Source organism: Salmo salar, chromosome ssa05 (genome assembly GCF_905237065.1).
Source record: "Salmo salar chromosome ssa05, Ssal_v3.1, whole genome shotgun sequence".
NCBI classification, from domain to species: Eukaryota; Metazoa; Chordata; class Actinopteri; order Salmoniformes; family Salmonidae; genus Salmo; species Salmo salar.
The window spans coordinates 27,509,695-27,532,309 of record NC_059446.1 but is presented as its reverse complement, the minus strand read 5'-3'; the positions used below and the strand labels follow the sequence as shown (position 1 = coordinate 27,532,309).

Genomic DNA, 22,615 nt, shown 5'->3' with positions numbered 1-22,615 from the left:
AGCGCTGTAACCACTAGGCTACCTGCCGCCCCATATATAGTGTATATCTTGCATTTTTTGTTTGTGAATACAAGATTTCATCATGAATTTATAAGGAGCCTGTTATCTAAAGCAATGGAATCTAATTAAGCAAAGAAAAAGGAAGACTATGCAAGGACTTGTTTGTTTTCTCTTTTTTATGTTCAAAGATCACAACAACAGATTATCAACAACGACCATTCATTTTCAACAAAGTTTCATCCAATGCAGTAATAAAAAGGAAAAGAAATGTGGTACCCAATAAAAGTAAAATGTGAGTGCACTCAATTATCTCGGTTCAGTTCATTCAACAATGTACCAGTCAAATGTCCCTCTATAGAGATGAGGCAACAATGATGATCGTAGAATCTGTAGATGATGAGCCTCTGTAAATGGCCAAGAAGTTTGCAGAAGATGGCATGTGGCGCTGGTGCTGTCGAATCAAAGGGGGGGTTACAAAATGCACACGTAGTGATAGCAAATGCTAAACATTCTAAAATCTAAATGATCATCACTCTCAAAGTCATACATGCTTATGTCAATATCCTGACTGGTTTTAGATCGTAAATATCATGTACACCTTTGTTATTCATCAAGACAGGCATATAATTTAGCTAGCGTAAAGCTAACTCACCAGGATTCTCTGTTCATAAGTGTCTAAGGAAAATATCCAATTACCCTCTGGTTCAGCTCACTCTGATTATCTAAGCACTTGATTATGCTGTAGTAGTAAATATATACTTTACAACTTTGTTTCCAGTAAGTTATCAATGTTCAATATTTCTAGGTTTCTTTCTGCTTGAAAGTTCTCAGTTCGTCGACGCTCTCTCCAAAGGCAAGAGGGAAAAGAGCGAGATCAGCACGACAGCAAAATGCGTTCAGACACCAGGGGTCGCTAAAGAAGTTATAGACTGTCTTGTTTTGTGAAAACGTTAGGGAATGTCTAAAATAACATGGGCTGCAGAAGGATACAGCATCAGTTTCTAAGATCAGTGTCTACAAACTGTCTGTGTGGGAACAACCTCAGAGATGTCAACCTTTGTTCATTGAATTACTTTTGCTATTAAAATGAGTTATAAGGAGAACAGTAGTGATTGAATGTTCCACCTTAAACACCCTCAAGACTTCCATATCTCAATGAGTTTTCATTTTAGGGTGATTTTGCAAATAGGGGACTTTCTGTGTCTCAGTGCTAGATTTTTCAGATTAAATGTGAATTTAGATGTTTTTATTTCACATCCATTAAGTAGAGACTAAAATTGTCCTGTGTCACACCCATACTTTTGACATTCTATGTACAGTATTACACTTACAAAAGTCTTTATAATTAGAAAATATTTAATGCATCTGTTTTAAAAAAAGATTCAAATAAATGGAAACTATATACATATTAGATGTGTATAAGCCACTTGTTCATTTTTTTTTTTTACACAAAATACAGTCGTGTCTAAGTTTTGGCTCATTACCACCACGACAAGCGGATTACATGATAATAACGTTTTTTTTCAAAAGTTTGTGTTCTTGGTTACCATGGATGTAAATAGTGACTGGAGCACATGGATGTCATGGAGGGAGATTCACATTTTTATGCTGGGAAATGATAGAAAAATAAAGGTAAATATGACTTGAGAAGATAATATTTTATTGTACGTCATTACCAAATAAGCTATAATTTCATTCAATTATGTAAGATTTTAGAAATTGTTTTAATTATTCATATTTAGGATACATTGTATGCTAGCTGTTCAACTGGAGATAGCATGCTAGAATCCCTGCTATTTATGACCAAATACTGTAAAAATGTCATTCCCAAATGTATTAGTTCATACATTAAACATGTATAACTGTGACAAAATTGCATTTTTCATCAGTTGTTTTATATGAAATGTCATTTCCACCACACTGTCATTACCACAATGCTGATGATTTTTACCATATGTGAACCTTATATGCATGTTCTTAAGATAATTCCTAAAATAATGTAAAATATTAAGATTTTGATTTGGTAAATACATGTTTCTGAGTATCATCAAGGCATATATAGACATTTAGACTTGACAATGATGAATACATATAAATAAAACTTCCAAATAGTAAAAACAAATCATGTGAAATGTTATATAAAATACCTTAGTCACAATTTCTGTCATTTCCTTTTCATGTAAAATCGCACATTTTATGACGTAGTGGTAATGTTATTTCCCCTTGGGCATTTGGGTAAATCGATAAAAATCTTTCTATTCTTAAAAAGTATGGTCTCAGCCACTATTAGATCTTGTTTCCAGACAGAGTGAAGAAAATATTCAGATAGATAAAAAGCATTTTCAAGAGGTTTCATTTTCAAAAACATTTAACATCCGAAAGTGCCCGTGTTTGCAAAATCAACCGTTAATTCATTTTTAGCTCCTTACAGTGCATTGATTTGCTGTGATAATGCCATGGGCAGGAAGTCACTGATATGGCTATATTGAATTAAAAGTTTGAAATGAATAAGACTGAGTTTATTAACTCTTTAGACGAGGAAAAACATAACATTCTGATGACAGTCACTCATAACTTTAATATTACTTGGATTTGAAAGGATGTCTGACACTATTTGAAAAGGTGGCACAGGTTTCCATAGCAGTAGAGTTGAATGCTGTTTCAGCGCTGCCATTGTGTGTGAATGTGTCCCTATACACCATATGAGTATGCAAATCACAATCACACGTTAGTATTGAGTATAAGTGGCCTTGCATGATATTTTCATAATGAAATAATGTATTTGTGACCGTGCTCTCCACAGGGAATTTATTGAACCTAATAGCAAATCCACTGGGATTACATCTCTTTCAAAGCCTTAAAATAAGTTTACCTCAACAAAGACAATTAAATAGTTCCACATGTTGGAAATAATAACTTGAACATATGTGTTTTAGAAATCTGTTGTTGAATGGTATACCTTGATTTAATGTGTTCGTGTCAATGCACTACAAGGAAGTTATTGAACGTGTAGCAACCAAGCCCACAAACCACTGGATCTTATTAAAAGCCTTAAAATAAGTTTAGCTCAACAAAACAGGGAGATGGTTGCTCATGCCGCAAATAATTGACATATGGTTTAAAAAATGCATTTGCTGATTGATTTCAACTGTTGTTGAACAGTACACTTTCACCTGACCCATGATGAGATGAGCTACAACCTCCGTGTCATGATGATATTTTAAAGGTCAACTATTGGGATTCCGTAGTGCAAACTCTCCTGGGTAGCTACCATTTTAATCATGGGAAGAGCTCAGCAGTTCAGCCATGCGACGTGATATGGGTTGAAGGTATTTTTCACTCAAACTACGTGGAGGGTTTTATTGGTCTAATTAATATCAGTAGGATGTAAGAGTTGTATTATCAAAGTATGTCACATCCATTTTGGCATGAAACTGGTGCGTGAAGCCAGGATACAGAGGTTGTTACTCACTGAAAGACCATACTGATCCCCATAGCAAATAGCCAAAGAAAGCCCATAGCTTTAAGGCCCTAACTTGAATGTTATCACTGAAGCAGAAAATCAATGCTGAACTTTTGAAATCTGTGACACTTGTGATTGATGATGCTGCATTAGGTTGGAAGGCAGCTAAAACAGCACATCCATTTGCACTGGTAATGAGGAAGCTGTTAGAAATGACACATTTTCCTTGTAAACATAATTACTTCTTTCTGTGTCTAATATTTTTAAACAGATCTATTGAGATGGATGAACCTAAAGGCTTGTAGTATTTATATCGGCAAACCCAAACTTCATTCCAGATTGATCTACCGAAATAGGCAATCTATTTATCTTCTCATGGTTCAACGAATGAGCCCTGGAAAGCCTGGCCCCAGATCTGTTAGTGTTCCTGCCAACTTCATTGCTGTCATTGTCAAGCCAAACATGGCAGCTCCAAATGGAGTTGGCAAGAGAGTAGAAACAGATTGACATCAAGGCTAAGCCCCAGACTTATTGAGGGAGAATCTACAGTGTCAAAACTTGAAACCTACTGGCTGGGTTATGGATATCAAGCTGATGCCAGGCTGACAGTAGTTTATTCCTGCTGTCTTGTAGAAGGCATTAAATGACACCTTGGCCTGCACGCCTAAATTATTAATAAAAGTGTGATACAACATTGATGTTTGCTGTAGGGTTTTACTTTGTATTATTTCTGACCAGTATAATAATGTGTTCATATTTTGTTTCCTAGGAGATAACAACGGATGGCCCCATCTTTTTGACAAGTATTTTGGGATGCCCATCATTGACATCGGGACCAAGTCCGATAAATGCTGTAAGTATATGAAAGTTATCCTTTTACTTCATTGGGCTAAATCAGGGTCACACAGAGTGTTTCTTGGTAGTCTTAAACAAATCAACATTGTTACAAAAGTATACACCTCACACATGGTTATGAGCTTTAAAAAAAGAAGACACCTGTACCATGTCAGATAAAGATATTTTGAGTTTGCATCCCAATATTACACTTAATATACTGTACCAGTCAAAGGTTTGGACACACCTACTCATTCAAGGGTTTTTCTTTATTTTGACTATTTTCTACATTGTAGAATAATAGTGAAGACACCACAACTATGAAATAACACATATAGAATCATGTAGTAACTGTCAGTAAATGCTAGGAGTGGTGGTAGGAGTCAGGCGCAGAGAGCAGAGGTAAGGAAGTAATGTTTTTATTCCGTAACACAACAAAAACGGTCGACGCCAACACAACCGGCGTGAAATGCGAAGTGCCCAAAACAACAGGTACACAGCACGCACATAAAACAACACTAGTCGATCGCCAGCACATCCAATAACAAAAACACACTCTGACGCAAATAATCCTGCACAAACCTGGGCAGGCTACACAGGCTTCAATAACCATAAATCAAGAGAACCAAATGAGGAACAGGTGCAAACAATCAGACATACCAAACGAAAAGGAAAAAGGGATCAGCGGCGGCTAGTAGGCCGGCGACGACGACCGCCGAGCGTCGCCCGAGCAGGCAGGGGAGCCACCTTCGGTGGGATTCGTGACAGTAACCAAAAAAGTGTTAAACAAATCAAAATATATTTTAGATGCTTCAAAGTAGCCACCCTTTGCCTTGATGACAGCTTTGCACACTCTTGGCATTCTCTCAACCAGCATCACCTGGAATTCATTTCTAACAGTCTTGAAGGAGTTCTCACATATGCTGAGCACGTGTTGGCTGCTTTTACTTCACTCTGCGATCCAACTCCCAAACCATCTCAACTGGGTTGAGGTCGGCTGATTGTGGAGGCCAGGTCATCTGATGAAGCACTCTCCTTCTTGGTCAAATTGCCCTTAAACAGCCTGGAGGTGTGTTGGGTCATTCTCCTGTTGAAAAACAAATGATAGTCCCACTAAGCGCAAACCAGATGCGATGGCGTATCGCTGCAGAATGCTGTGGTAGCCATGCTGGTTAAGGGTGCCTTGAAATCTAAATAAATCACTGACAGTGTCACCAGCAAAGCACCCCCAAACCATCACGCATCACGCCTCCTCCTCCATGCTTCACGGTGGAAACCACACATGCAGAGATCATCCGTTCACCTATTCTGCATCTCACAAAGACCCACAGTTGGGACCAAAAATCTGACATTTGGACTCATTAGACCAAAGGACAGATTTCCACCGGTCTAATGTACATTGCTTGTGTTTCTTAGCCCAAGCAAGTCTCTTCTTATTGGTGTCCTTTAGTAGTGGTTTCTTTTGCAGCAATTCAACCACGAAGGCCTGATTCACACAGTCTCCTCTGAACAGTTGATGTTAGGATGTGTCTGTTACTTGAACTCCGTGAAGCATTTTATTTGGGATGCAATTTCTGAGGCTGGTAACTCTAACTCTGCAGCAGAGGTAACTCTGGGTCTTCCTTTCCTGTGACGGTCCTCATGAGACCAGTTTCATCATAGCGCTTGATAGTTTTTGCAACTGCACTTAAAGAAACATTCAAAGTTCTTGAAATTGTCCGCATTGACTGACCTTCATGTCTTAGTAATGATGGACTGTCATTTCTCTTTACTTATTTGAGCTGTTCTTGCCACAATATAGACTTGGTCTTTTACCAAATAGGACTATCATCTGTATACAACCCCTATCTTGTCAGAACACAACTGATTGGTTCAAACTCATTAAGGAATGAAATTCCACAAATTAACTTTTAACAAGGCATACATGTTAATTGAAATGCATTACAGGTGACTACCTCATGAAGCTGGTTGAGAGAATGCCAAAGGTATGCAAAGCTGTCATCAAGGCAAAGGGTGGCTACTTTGAAGAATCTCAAATATTAAATATATTTTGATTTGTTTAACACTTTTTTGGTTACGTGTTATTTCATAGTTTTGATGTCTTCACTATTATTCTACAATGAAGAAATAGTAAAAATAAAGAAAAACCCTTGAATGAGTAAGTGTGTCCAAACTTATGACTTGTACTGTACGTCACTGTCACATGTGCTCCCTCTCCGGCCTCTAGGTCACCAGGCTGCTGATTATTGCGTGCACCTGTCACCAACATCACGTGCATCAGCGCCTCATGACACTCACCTCGACTCCATCACCTCCTTGATTACCTGCCCTATTTATGTCACTCCCTTTGGTTCCTTCCCCAGGCGTTATTGTTTCAGTTTCATGTGTGCTGTTCGTGTTTCTTGTTTTGTATTATGTTCCATTTATTTATTAAATATTTGCTCCCTGTACTTGCTTCCCAACTCTCAGTGCAGCGCACTCGTTACAATCACAGAAGACTGAAATATAACAAAACCGTTTGACATAGAAACACTGGATTTTTGTTGTTAATCTTTTTTAAATTAATAATTGTGAAAATATTAATCACATTCCACCCATGAGGCTACTAGGTCATTTGACTGCAGGAAAGGGCTAGTCAGTGTACTCTGCCTTGCCTTGTTCCAATATCCATTATGCTTATGACAGGTAAGTTGGGTAAAATGTATTCAAGAACCAATGAGCATGTATATTAGTGCAGAATGACAACCTACCTACTGGATCAGTAGCTTTGAATAAAACAAATATCCATCCATCTTTTTTGTGGCAGTTTTATGATAACTTCACAATTCAGCAGTCTAGAGGAACATTTCTTGAAGACTTCCTGAGAGGAATACTACCAAGCAAATACACATAGACAGTGCATTCGGAAAGTATTCAGACCCCTTCCTATATTTCACATTTTGTTACGTTACAGCCTTATTCTAAAATGAATTAAATACATTTTTGCCTCATCAGTCTACACACAATACCCCATAATGACAAAGCGAAAACAGCTTTTTTGAAATGTTTGAACATCTATAAAAAAACAGAAATGCCTTATAAGTATTAAGACCCTTTGCTATTAGACTCGAAATTGAGCTCAGGTGCATCCTGTTTCCATTGATCATCCTTGAGATGTTTCTACAACTTGATTGGCGTCCACCTGTGGTAAATTCAATTGATTGGACATGATTTTTTTTGATTGGATATTATTTTTTACACTGTCACCCCAGGAAATCTTAAGTCTTATTACATACAGCCGGGAGGAACAATTGGATATAAGAGAAACGTCAACTTACCAACATTACGACCAGGAACACGACTTTCCCGAAGCGGATCCTCCTTTTGGACCACCACCCAGGACAATGGATCGGATCCCAGTAGGCGACCCAAAACAACGGCGCCGAAGAAGGGGCAGACGGAGCAGTCTTCTGGTCAGGCTCCGTAGATGGGCACATCGCTCACCGCTCCCGAGTATACTACTTGCCAATGTCCAGTCTCTTGACAGCAAGGTAGACGAAATTCGAGCAAGGGTTGCCTTCCAGAGAGACATCAGAGATTGTAACATTCTCTGTTTCATGGAAACTCACTCGGGATACGTTATCAGAGTCGGTACAGCCACCCGGTTTCTTCACACATTGCGCCGACAGAAACAAACATCTCTTTGTTAAGAAAAAGGGCGGGGGTGTATGCCTTATGATTAACCTCTCTAGGGTCGGCGGGACGAAATCGTCCCACCTACGTAACAGCCAGTGGAATCCTGTGGCACGATATTCAAATACCTTAGAAATGCTATTACTTCAATTTCTCAAACATATGACTATTTTACACCATTTTAAAGACAAGACTCTCGTTAATCTAACCACACTGTCCGATTTCAAAAAGGCTTTACGACGAAAGCAAAACATTAGATTATGTCAGCAGAGTACCCAGCCAGAAATAATCAGACACCCATTTTTCAAGCTAGCATATAATGTCACATAAACCCAAACCACAGCTAAATGCAGCACTAACCTTTGATGATCTTCATCAGATGACACACCTAGGACATTATGTTATACAATACATGCATGTTTTGTTCAATCAAGTTCATATTTATATCAAAAAACAGCTTTTTACATTAGCATGTGACGTTCAGAACTAGCATACCCCCCGCAAACTTCCGGTGAATTTACTAAACATTTACTAAATTACTCACGATAAACGTTCACAAAAAGCATAACAATTATTTTAAGAATTATCGATACAGAACTCATCTATGCACTCGATATGTCCAATTTTAAAATAGCTTTTCGGTGAAAGCACATTTTGCAATATTCTCAGTAGATAGCCCGGCATCACAGGGCTAGCTATTTAGACACCCAGCAAGTTTAGCACTCAGAAAAGTCACATTTACTATAAGAAAAATGTTATTACCTTTGGTGTTCTTCGTCACAATGCACTCCCAGGACTTCTACTTCAATAACAAATGTTGGTTTGGTCCCAAGAAATCCATAGTTATATCCAAATAGCGGCGTTTTGTTCGTGCGTTCAAGACACTATCCGAAAGGGTAAATAAGGGTTACGCACACGACGCATTTCGTGACCAAAAATTTCTAAATATTCCATTACCGTACTTCGAAGCATGTCAACCGCTGTTTAAAATCAATTTTTATGCAATTTTTCTCTTAAAAAAGCGATAATATTCCGACTGGGAATCTGTGTTTAGGTTCAAAGACGATAGAAAATAAGAACATGGGGTCGACTCGTGCACGCGCCTCAGCCCATTGTCCTCTGATAGAGCACTTGCCAAAAGCGCTAATGTGTTTCAGCCTGGGGCTGGAATTACATCATTCAGCTTTTTCCCGCCTCCTGAGAGCCTATGGGAGCCGTAGGAAGTGTCACGTTACAGCAAAGATCCTCAGTCTTCAATAAACAGAGTCAAGAAGCTCAAGGAATGGTCAGACAGGCCACTTCCTGTAAGAAATCTTCTCAGGTTTTTGCCTGCCATATGAGTTCTGTTATACTCACAGACACCATTCAAACAGTTTTAGAAACTTTAGGGTGTTTTCTATCCAAAGCCAATAATTATATGCATATTCTAGTTACTGGGCAGGAGTAGTATCCAGATTAAATCGGGTACGTTTTTATCCTGCCGTGCAAATACTGCCCCCTATCCCCAACAGGTTAATGAGTCGTGGTGTGATCATAACAACATACAGGAACTCAAGTCCTTTTGTTCACCTGACCTAGAATTCCTTACAATCAAATGCTGACCGCATTATCTACCAAGAGAATTTCGATTATAATCACAGCCGTGTATATCCCCCCCAAGCAGACAATTCGACGGCCCTGAAATAACTTCATTTGACTCTATGTAAACTGGAAACCACATATCCTGAGGCTGCATTTATTGTAGCTGGGGATTTTAACAAGGCTAATCTGAAAACAAGGCTCCTTAAATTTTTATCAGCATATCAAATGCGCGACCCGGGCTGGCAAAATTCTGGATCATTGCTACTCTAACTTCCACGACGCATACAAAGCCCTCCTTCACCCTCCTTTCAGCAAATCTGACCATGACTCCATTTTGTTGCTCCCAGCCTATAGAAACTAAATCAGGAAACGCCCGTGCTCAGGTCGTTCAACGCTGGTCCGACCAATCTGATTCGACGTTTCAAGATTGCTTCGATCACGTGGTCTGGGATATGTTCCGGATAGCATTGGACAACAACACTGATGTATATACTGACTCAGTGTGCGAGTTTATTAGCAAGTGCACCGGTGATGTTGTACCCACGGTGACTATTAAAACCTTCCCCAACCAGAAACCGTGGATTGATGGCAGCATATGCGCAAAACTGAAAGCGCAAACGACTGCTTTTAATCATGGCAAGGCGACCAGAAACATGACCAAATACAAACAGTGTAGCTATTCCCTCCGCAAGGCAATCAACCAACTAAGCGTCAGTTTAGAGACAAAGTAAAGTCGCAACTCAATGGCTCAGACACGAGACGTATGTGGCAGGGTCTACAGTCAATAACGGATTACAAAAAGAAAACCAGCTCAGTCACGGACACTGATGTCTTGCTCCCAGAAAAACTAAACAACTTCTTTGCTCGCTTTGAGGACAACACAGTACCACTGACATGGCCCACTACCAAAACCTGTGGGCTCTCCTTCACCACAGCCAACGTGAGTAAAACATTTAAACGTGTTAACCCTCACAAGGCTGCCAGCCCATACGGCATTGCAAGAAGCGTCCTCAGAGCATGCGCAGACCAGCTGGTTGGTGTGTTTACGGACATATTCAATCAATCACTATCCCAGTCTGCTGTTCCCACATGCTACAGGAGGGCCACCATTGTTCCTGTTCCCTAGAAAGCTAAGGTAACTGAGCTAACCGACTATCGCCCCGTAGCACTCACTTTGGTCATCACAAAGTGCTTTGAGAGACTAGTCAAGGATCATATCACCTCCACCCTACCGGACACCCTAGACCCACTCCAATTTGCTTACCGCCCCAAAAAGTCCACAGACGACGCAATCACAATCACACTGCACACTGCCCTAACCCATCTGGACAAGAGAAATACCTATGTAAGAATGCTGTTCATCGATTACAGCTCAGCATTTAACACCATAGTACCCTCCAAACTCATCATTAAGCTCGAGACCCTGGGTCTCGACCCCGCCCTATGCAACTGGGTCCTGGACTTTCTGACGGGCCGTCCCCAGGTGGTGAGGGTAGGAAACAACATCTCCACCCCGCTGATGCACAACACTGTGGCCCCACAAGGGTGCGTTCTCAGCCCTCTCCTGTGCTCCCTGTTCACCCATGACTGTGTGGCCATGCACGGGTCCAACTCAATCATCAAGTTTACAGACAACACTACAGTGGTAGGCTTGATTACCAACAACGACGAGACGGCCTACAGGGAGGAGGTGAGGACCCTCGGAGTGTGGTGTCAGGAAAATAACCTCACACTCAACATCAACAAAACAAAGGAGATGATCATGGACATCAGGAAACAGCAGATGGAGCACCCCCTTATCCACATCGACGGGACAGTAGTGAAGAAGGTGGAAAGCTTTAAGTTCCTCGGTGTATACATCATGGACAAACTGAAATGGTCCACCCACACAGACAGCGTGGTGAAGAAGGTGCAACAGCGCCTCTTCAACCTCAGGAGGCTGAAGAAATTTGGCTTGTCACCAAAAACACTCACAAACTTTACAGATGCACAATCGAGAGCATCCTGTCAAGCTGTATCACCGCCTGGTACGGCAAATGCTCTACCCACAACCGTAAGGCTCTCTAGAGGGTAGTGAGGTCTCCACAACGCATCACTGGGGGCAAACTACCTGCCCTCCAGGACACCTACACCACCCGATGTCACAGGAAGGCCAGAAAGATCATCAAGGACAACAACCACCCGAGCCACTGCCTGTTCACTCCGTTATCATCCAGAAGGCGAGGTCAGTACAGATGCATCAAAGCTGGGACCGAGAGACTGAAAAACAGCTTCTATCTCAAGGCCATCAGACTGTTAAACAGCCATCACTAACATTGAGTGGCTGTTGCCAACATACTGACTCAAATCTCTAGCCACTTTAATAATTACAAATTGGATGTAATAAATGTATCACTAGTCACTTTAAACAATGCAACTTTATATAATGTTTACATAACCTACATTACTCATCTCATATGTATATACTGTACTCTACACCATCTACTGCATCTTGCCTATGCCGTTCGGCCATCGCTCATCCATATATTTATATGTACATATTCTTATTAATTCCTTTACACTTGTGTGTATAAGGTAGTTGTTGTTAAATTGTTAGATTACTTGTTAGATATTACTGCATGGTCGGAACTAGAAGCACAAGCATTTCGCTACACTTGCATTAACATCTGCCAACCATCTGTATGTGACCAATAAAATTTGATTCGATTTTTATTTTATTTTATTTGGAAAGGCACACACCTGTTTATATTTTTTTTAATTTTTATTTTATTTCACCTTTATTTAACCAGGTAGGCAAATTGAGACTGCGACCTGGCCAAGATAAAGCAAAGCAGTTCGACACATATAACAACACAGAGTTACACATGGAGTAAAACAAACATACAGTCAATAAACCAGTAGAAAAATACGTCTATATACAATGTGAGCAAATGAGGTGAGATAAGGGAGGTAAAGGCAATAAATAGGCCATGGTGGCGAAGTAAATACAATATAGCAATTAAAACACTGCAATGGTAGATTTGACAGTAGATGAGTGTGCAAAGTAGAAATACTGGGGTGCAAAGGAGCAAAATAAATAAATACAGTAGGGGAAGCGGTAGTTGTTTGGGCTATTTATAGATGGGCTATATACAGGTGCAGTGATCTGTGAGCTGCTCTGACAGTTGGTGCTTAAAGCTAGTGAGGGAGATAAGTGTTTCCAGTTTCAGAGATTTTTGTAGTTCGTTCCAGTCATTGGCAGCAGAGAACTGTATAAGTTAATATGTTAATATATATAAGGTCCCACAGTTGATAGTGCATTTCAGTGCAAAAACCAAGCCATGAGGTTCTCCGTAGAGCTCCGAGATAGGATTGTGTCGGGGCACAGATCTGGGATAGGGTACCAAAACATTTCTGCAGAATTGAAGGTCCCCAAGAACACAATGTCCTACATCACTCTAAAATGGAAGTTTGGAACCACCAAGAGTCTTCCTAGAGCTTGCCGGGCCTTGGTCAGGGAGGTGATCAAGAACCCGATGGTCACTCTGACAGAACTCCAGAGTTCCTCTATGGAGATGGGAGAAACTTCCAGAGGAACAACAATCTCTGCAGCACTCCACCAGTCAGGCCTTTATGGTAGAGTGGCTAGACGGTAGCCACTCCTCAGTAAAAGGCACATGACAGCCCGCTTGGAGTTTGCCAAAAGGCACCTAAAGGACTCTCAGACCATGAGAAACAAGATTCTCTGATCTGATGAATCCAAGATTGAACTCTTTGGCCTGAATGCCAAGCGTCACGTCTGGAGGAAACCTGGCACCATCCCTACGGGGAAGCATGGTGGTGGCAGCATTGTGCTGTGGGGATGTTTTTCACAGACAGGGAAAGATGAACGGAGCAAAGTACAGAGAGATCCTTGATGAAAACCTGCTCCAGAGCGCTCAGGAGCTCAGAATGGGGCAAGGATTCACCTTCCAACAGGACATTGACCCTAATGCACACAGCCAAGACAACGCAGGAGTGACTTTGTGTCAAACTCGTCTGAATGAATGGACCAAGGCGCAGCGTACCTAGAGTTCCACATGTTTAATAAATATGAAACTCACCAAAAACAATACAGAAGAAAACGAAATGTGACGTTCTGGACTGCTCACAGGCAGCTACACAAAAACAAGATCCCACAATCACAGGTGGGGAAAAAGGGCGGCCTAAGTATGATCCCCAATCAGAGACAATGATAAACAGCTGCCTCTGATTGGGAACCATACTAGGCCAACAAAAAAATTGAGACACAGATTTGCCCACCCAAGTAACACCTGACCTAACAAAATAGAGAATAAAAAAGGCTCTCTAAGGTCAGGGTGTGACACTTTGGGACAAGTCTCTGAATGTCCTTGAGTGGCCCAGCCAGAGCCTGGACTTAAACCAGATCTAACATCTCTGGAGAGATCTGAAAATAGCTGTGCAGTGACACTCCCCATACGACCTGACAGAGCTTGAGAGGATCTGCAGAGAAGAATGGGAGAAACTCCCCAAATACAGGTGTGCCAAGCTTGTAACATCATACCCAAGAAGACTCGAGGCTGTAATCGCTGCCAAAGGTGCTTCAATAAAGTACTGAGTAAAGGGTCTGAATACTTACAGTTGAACTCAGAAGTTTACATACACCTTAACCAAATACATTTAAACTCATTTTTTCGCAATTCCTGACATTTTAATCGTAGTAAAAATGTCCTGTCTTAGGTCAGTTAGGATCACCACTTTATTTTAAGAATGTGAAATGTCAGAATAATAGTCGAGAGAAGGATTTATTTCAGCTTTTATTTCTTTCATTACATTCCCAGTGGGTCAGAAGTTTACATACACTCAATTAGTATTTGGTAGCATTGCCTTTAAATTGTTTAACTTGGGTAAAACGTTTCGGGTAGCCTTCCACAAGCTTCCCACAATAAGTTGGGTGAGTTTTGGCCCATTCCTCCTGACAGAGCTGGTGTAACTGAATCAGCATACGCTTCAGTTCTGCCCACAAATTTTCTGTAGGCTTGAGGTCAGGGCTTTGTTATGGCCACTCCAATACCTTGACTTTGTTGTCCTTAAGCCAATTTGCCACAGCTTTGGAAGTATGCTTGGGGTCATTGTCCATTTGGAAGACCCATTTGTGACCAAGGTTTAACTTCCTGACTGATGTCTTGAGATGTTGCTTCAATATATCAACATAATTTTCCTGCCTCATGATGCCATCTATTTTGTGAAGTGCACCAGTCCCTCCTGCAGCAAAGCACCCCCGCAACATGATGCTACCACCCCCTGCGCTTCACGGTTGGGATGGTGTTCTTCGGCTTGCAAACATAACGATGGCCATTATGGTCAAACAGTTATATTTTTGTTTCATCAGACCAGAGGACATTTCTCCAAAAAGTACAATCTTTGTCTCCATGTGCAGTTGCAAACCGTAGTCTGGCTTTTTTATGGCGGTTTTGGAGCAGTGGCTTCTTCCTTGCTCAGCGCCTTTCAGGTTATGTCGATATAGGACTCGTTTTACTGTGGATACAGATACTTTTGTACCCACTTTCTCCAGCATCTTTACAAGGTCCTTTGCTGTTGTTCTGGGATTGATTTGCACTTTTCCCACCAAAGTACGTTCATCTCTAGGAGACAAGCAAAGAGGCCCTGAGTTTGAAGGTAGGCCTTGAAATACATCCACAGGTACACCTCCATTTGACTCAAATGATGTAAATTAGCCTATCAGAAGCTTCTAAAGCCATGATATAATTTTCGGGAATTTTCCAAGCTGTTTAAAGGCACAGTCAACTTAGTGTATGTTAACTTCTGACCCATTGGAATTGTTATACAGTGAAATAGTCTGTCTGTAAACAATTGTTGGAAAAATTACTTCTGTCATGCACAAAGTAGACGTCCTAACCGACTTGCCAAAACTATAGTTTGTTAACAAGAAATTTGGAGAGTGGTTGAAAAATCAGTTTTAATGACTCCAACCTAAGTGTATGTAAACTTCCGACTTCAACTGTATGTAAATGTAATATTTCAGTTTTGTATTTTTTTATACATTTGCAAAAATGTCTAAAACCGCTGTACCGTGGGTCTATTTTCTGCTGATGCACAGTGAATTCAATATTCACTTCATATTATTTATTGAACATCCATGTAAAGTTTGTTTGTCTGGACTGAATTATGTTCATAAACTCTGTGATTAAAAAACTTATGCAGACAGTGAAAGCTATTACATTGCCAATTATAATAATAAAAACCTGTCCCACATGCTCTATAATTGTTTACAGCACTCAATAATTGTTTACTGCATATATTTTAGTTTATGTATATTCAGAAGCTGTTAAAGACTCATAAAGTGAATGTAATATCAGAGACCTTGAATGGTTGCTTTTTTCTTGCTGTTGTAACTTCCACCGAGGGTATCATATCTCAAATCAAATCAAATGTTATTTGTCACGTACTCATGGTTGGCAGAAGTTAATGCGAGTGTAGTGAAATGCTTGTGCTTCTAGTTCCGACCATTGAGTAATATCTAACAAGTAATCTAACAATTTCACAACAACTACCTTATACACACAAGTGTAAAGGAATGAATAAGAATATGTACATAAAAATATATGGATGAGCGATGGCCGAACGGCATAGGCAAGATGCAGTAGATGGTATAGAGTACAGTATATCCATATGAGATGAGTATTATAGGGTATGTAAACATTATATAAAGTGGCATTGTTTAAAGTGGCTAGTGATACATTTATTACATTCAATTTATAATTATTAAAGTGGCTAGAGATTTGAGTCAGTATGTTGGCAGCAGCCGCTCAATGTTAGTGATGGCTGTTTAACAGTCTGATGGCCTTGAGATAGAAGCTGTTTTTCAATCTCTCGGTCCCAGCTTTGATGGACCTGTACTGACCTCGCCTTCTGGATGGTAGCGGGGTGAACAGGCAGTGGCTCGGGTGGTTGTTGTCCTTGATGATCTTTTTGGCCTTCCTGTGACATCGGGTCTATAAGAAGCTGCTTCAAGTAAAATGTTACTGTTACTTCATCGTTAAAGGTAGAGTCAGTGATTCACCTGATTCACAAAGTAAACAGCAATATTAAGCCGACTTCCGTAAAAGCTATGAGTGTGAAGTGCACGGCTACACTTCTCCACTGTTTTGGTCCTGCAGTTGTTCTGTTGCAACAGAGTAAAGCACACCTGTGCGTGCCTCACGATATGCTGTTGCGGTGACCCTATTACCGCCATACCGGCGGTCACTAGTCATGAGTAGTCAAATTCCATGTGATTGTTTAGTCACGGTAATTAGTGTTCTCCAAGCTCTGATTCTGCTGATGGTCATTAGTAGCCAACCAAACTTGCTAACTGCCTGGTACTTAGCTCTCTTCTGTCCCTCTAAACACTCTGACGTCAATACAAATGTTATCGAAAATCGAATCAAACCCTTCATGAGAGCCCATGAGCTAATTTTGCGCAACATTTCTATAGGCTATGAAATTGCACGAGAAAACAGAGTGATGGCCTCTATTAAAAAGAGGAGGATCCCATCAGCTTTCTATATGCTAGGCCTACTATATTTGTTTTTCAAATACTTTCCTAATATTAAGCTAATATTAAGCTCATTGCTTATCTACACAATGGGAGTATAGCCTACCTGGCTGGCATGAAAATGAACCACAGGAAAAGCGTCCTCCAAGTGCAGAGATGACATGTCTTTATCTCCAGCCCCTGTTTTGGGACAGGTATATGATAATGGTCCATTCTAAATCAAAACAAATTTCACACATCTATTATTTAGTATATGTAAAGACAAGATTCAATCAAGAATAGTCTCATGATGGTTAGAATATTAGCCTATCACTTGTGAATGATGCCCAGCTTAAGGCAAGGAACAATGCCTTTTTTTAATAACTTTTTTGAATCATAGTCGCACACCTCATGTAGCCTAGCCCATAGATCTATATGTTTTGATAAGGTTTGTATCATAACTAAAGTGGCCAAATAACTTTAAGCACATTAATCTGCTTTACAAGGGGTGTAGAGCCTTACTGGCATACATAAGCAGCGCATGAGTTTCAAGTTTGGGGAAGATCATTTTCACCATAAAAATGCACCTTCATAACAAAAACATTACATGGATAATCGCATTTGTGGTCACTTCTGATAATGGTGTTTTCCCGCTAATGGAACATTTGTGCTTATAGCCTACTGCCGTAATATTAAGAAATAGCCTAATAGTTTATCAACATTTTAATCTAAAAGTTCTGATCTGTTGTGTCAGCCTCATTGTGTAAAAAAGTTTTTCTTTATTCTAGTGGTTGTATTAATTTGGGATCTATCGCATCCCACAACTGTCCCAGACTATGTTTGGAATATTTATTTCTCGCACAGAATATAATAGGTCAACTTTTGTACTATGGGGGATAGTGTGAGTGGCTTCGGAGCAAGCAGTACTCAGGAAAAAGGGCTGCAAAAGGCATGAATTGTTTTACAGTGCATTATGGCCACACAAAGGGGATGCCGCCGGGAAATTCTAAGCATTATCAAGTGCTTCTCAAATTGTGAATGAGAGACTGATGTAGTGTGTACAGCCTCCACAAAAAAAACAAAGCAGAGCTCATGCCTTTAGCAACTTTTTTCAAATCATCATTAGAGACATCATGCAGCCTTACAATGTATTAAAAAATCAAAACATACAGCCCAACATTTGGAGAACAACTAAAATTACCTTAATAACTCTAAATGAAGCATATAGGAGTACCTATTTCTTTGTTAACCACAAATCATTTGGAGAAAATATCCTTTCTATTTTATTCAGCTTTGTTCAATTGTATTCTTCATACTTTAAAATAATATAAAATAATGCCATGGAATTCTAAGCAAATCTTGTCTGCTAAATGAGCTAGTGTAGCCCACAGACATATGGCATAGCCAGATCAGGACATAACATAAGGACAACTCCGAGTAAGCTATTCTGTTCTTCTGAAATTCACTACATTTTCTTTATATCATGTTTCTTTATACCTGTCTAAAATAAATAATGGATTTATTGTGAAGGTTTAGGCTATATTACATGGATTTATTATACTTTTTAAAACGTAGATGTTCCAAAGGTCTGCATCAGTGACTTTCATGCTATGTGTGGAAGCCAGGAGATGCTAAATGTGTTTTATGTTAATGAACGGTCAATTACCATGAGACCAACAGTTATTTGCTTGACAATCACCGGCTGATGAAATTTCGTGACCGCCACAGTCCTATATGTGATTGCATCGACTTACATCACACTTTAATTTAAATGTACTTTTTGTCCAGACTCAAGTCATGTCATGTACCACTGACTCCAAATCCAATTCCCTGCAAACAAGAATACAATTTCTGCAATATTGCAACCCAACTATTTTATATATAACCAGGCAAGTCAATTAAGAACAAATTATTATTTACAGAGACGGCTTGGCAAGAGGCAAAAGGCCTCCTGTGGGTACCGGGTCCAATGTAAGACAAAACTGACAGCACAGACAGAAGACTGGCAACAGCACAAACACAACAGCAAACAAACAGTGTGTGTGTGTGTGTGTGTGTGTGTGTGTGTGTGTGTGTGTGTGTGTGTGTGTGTGTGTGTGTGTGTGTGTGTGTGTGTGTGTGTGTGTGTGTGTGTGTGTGTGTTTTTGCAGGCATGTGTGTGAGAAGTAAAACAACATGCTTCCTTACTTAAGGCAAAACAAACTAGTGACATTCGGTAACAACTAGAAACAAGGGACACCAGGTCCTGGAGGTGTAGGTTGGCTTAGAGGGAACTCCAAGACCAGTGGTATGAATAATGAAACAACCTTTTCCATGCTCTGTTCAAATCTTCAGGACTATTAGAATAAAACAAGATTGAGCTTATATGTGTTTTCAATTTGAGGTAGAAGAGAGGATTCCTGGCCTTTTCTCAAACACTTAAGACCCAAGTAGGAAGCATGTATCATTGAGGGTTTATCCCATTGATTTGGCCTGAACAGCCTTGCAATCTCAACCCAATTGTATGAAGTTCCTCTCAGTGGTTATAGCTGTAGTGAAAAATGCATTTTCTTACTCAAAATAGATGTTGAGCCTTCCCTATAAACTATGCTATTTGAAACATCTCATGGCAACCATTTCAATTGAAATGACACAACATAAACCATTCCCATGTATACTGAAAAAATATATAAAGATAACATGCAAATATTTCCAAGATCTTACTGAATTACAGTTCATATAAGGAATTCAATCAATTGAAATAAATTCATTAGGCCCTAATCTATGGATTTCACATGGCTGGGAATACAGATATGCATATGTTGGTCACACAGGGGCGAGGATCAGAAAACCAGTCAGTATCTGGTATGACCACCATTTGCCTCATGCAGCATAACACATCTCCTTCGCATAGAGTTGATCAGGCTGTTGATTGTGGGCTGTCGAATGTCCCACTCCTCTTCAAAGGCTGTGCAAAGTTACTGGATATTAGCTAGAACTTGAACATGCTGTCGTACACGTCAATCCAGAGCATCCCAAACATGCTCAATAGGTGACATGTCTGGTGAGTATGCAGGTCATAGAAGAACTGGGACATTTTTAGCTTCCAGAAATTGTGTACAGATCCTTGCGACATATTGCTGTGCATTATCATGCTGAAACATGAGGTGATGGGGGTGGATGAATGGCACAACAATTACGTCACGGTATCTCTGTGCATTCAAATTGCCATCGATAAAATGCAGTTGTGTTTGTTGTCCATAGTTTGTGCCTGCCCATACAATAACCCCATCGCCACCATGGGGTAAATTCTCTAAAACAACGTTGGAGGCGACATACATGTAGGGGGTGCGTACTGGCGGCAGAGAAGTCAGGCGCAGGAGAGCAAAAACTGATTTACAACGGCGCTGTTTAATAAATAAAACCACCGTTAACAGAACAATAAATCAATGGGTAAACAAAACCCGTTACACACCAGCATAACGTGCACAAGCACTACAATAAACAATTCCGGACAAGGACATGGGAGGAACAGGGTTAAATACACAACATGTAATGATGGAATTGAAACCAGGTGTGTGGGAAAACAAGACAAAACAAATGGAAAATGAAAAGTAGATCGATGATGGCTAGAAGACCGGCGACGCCGACCGCCGAACGCTACCCGAACAAGGAGAGGCATCAACTTCGCCGGAAGTCGTAACAATACAGAAGAGAAATTAACATTAAATTCTCTGGCAACAGCTCTGGTGGACACACCTGCAGTCAGCATGTCAATTGCACGCTCCCTCAAAACTTGAGACATCTGTGGCATTGTGTTGTGTGGAAAAACTGCACATTTTAGAGTGGCCTTTTATTGTCCCCAGCAAAAGGTGCACCTGTATAATGATCATGCTGCTCAAACAGCTTCTTGATATACCACATCTGTTAGGTGGATGGATTATCTTGGCAAAGGAAAAATACTCACTAATGATGTCAACAAATGTGCGCACAAAATTTGAGAGAAATAAGCTTTTTGTGCGTATGGAACATTTCTGGGATCTTTTATTTCAGTAGCTTTCCTATTGGACCCCTTCTTGGAGTCCACATTAAATTAATTCATATTATTACACACTCAGGTTTGAAAGGCCACACAAAGGTTTATTCATTGTTATTGTCTTGAAGTTATATGGTCAAATATGTATTTTTTAAATGAACATTGGAGCAAAATGGTCATAAAATATGATATAAAAGAACAATGAATGGACTCCACCACTGTCTGGAGCAACATGACTCCTTCAGTTGTTTTACCTTCAATTGGTCCCAAAATCTAATATTGTTCTCAAACTAACCATGTTCATTACATTTGGGCATGGATATGAAGATGGATATTGCTTCTCTGGATGTTTCAAAGTGAAAGTATTTATAGGGACATAATTATGTCTTTAGTTGTTGCCAATCAGTGCACAATGCAAAATGTCACGGCATCGGAAATGAGTTTTCATCATTAATAGACGATAAGAGTATCACATTTATATGAGACCATTCATCAGATGTCAATATAACAGTCTGTGGTAGGATATGGGGTGTGCTCATCTGCAATTAGTGCTCTTCAAAAGTATTAGACAGAAAAACACAATCCTAGTCCATTTGCTCTCTCCACATCCATTTCATCCACATTTCATTGTTATTTAAAAGTATGCTCTTTAATATAGTTTTATACCATCAATCTGCCTACGCTGATAGACTTTCCCTTCCGCTAATTTTCTCCGGAATCTGTTGTTGTGTTGTCAGTGGTGATTTTAGTATGTAAATCTTGGTGTGGCAAATTCAACATATTTTTTTAATGCATTCAAGCAAAGCAACCACACAACACAACACACAACACTAAACAATACATAATAGTTGCACTATAATGGGAACAAAAGGTGCCCACACACTGTTAAGACCTACATAAAGCTGTCCCAACAGCAGAGCTTTCCTTTCAGCACCATGGAGTGAACTTAAACGAATCCTTGTGGATTTGTGTAAGTCGATAAGAGCTGCATTCTCCTTCAATAATAACACATGCCAAAATGAGTTTTGAGTTTTGCACCATACACAAACATGATTTAATTTATGTTCATTAAATTCATGATGTTTATTCTTATATCATTAACACTTAGCTCTAAGTATAAGCAAATGCAAGCAAAAGAGCTGCAACGAGGTAGGCCTATTCGTTCAGCACTTTAAAAATGGACACCGACAGAAATTCAAATAGATTCCTCCGGAGTGGTGCAGCGTTCTAAGTCACTACAGACCCTGGTTCGATCCCAGGCTGTGTCCCAGCCAGCCGTGACCAGGACAGACATGAGGCGTCACACAATTGGCCCACCCTCTTCCTGGTTAGGGGAGGGTTTGGCTGGCCGGGATGTCCTTGTTCTATTGCGCTCTAGCGACTCTCTGTGGCGGGCCGGGTGCATGCGATCTGACTTCGGTCGCCAGTTGTACGGTGTTTCCTCCGACACATTGGTGCGGCTGGCTTCCAGGTTAAGCGAGCAGTGTGTCAAGAAGCAGTGCGGCTTGGCAGGGTCATGTTTCGGAGGACGCAT

The 22,615-nt window shown here is 40.2% G+C and overlaps 1 protein-coding gene across 1 annotated transcript in view; it reads left to right on the top strand.

Moving 5' to 3' along the window:
- Positions 1-22,615, top strand: part of LOC106604530 (relaxin receptor 1) — a 117,385-nt gene that overhangs the window by 49,694 nt on the left and 45,076 nt on the right. Inside the window, exon 3 of the mRNA XM_045718026.1 lies at positions 4,233-4,316. Coding sequence (XP_045573982.1) covers positions 4,233-4,316 — 84 coding nt within the window. The remainder of the gene's footprint in view (positions 1-4,232; positions 4,317-22,615) is intronic.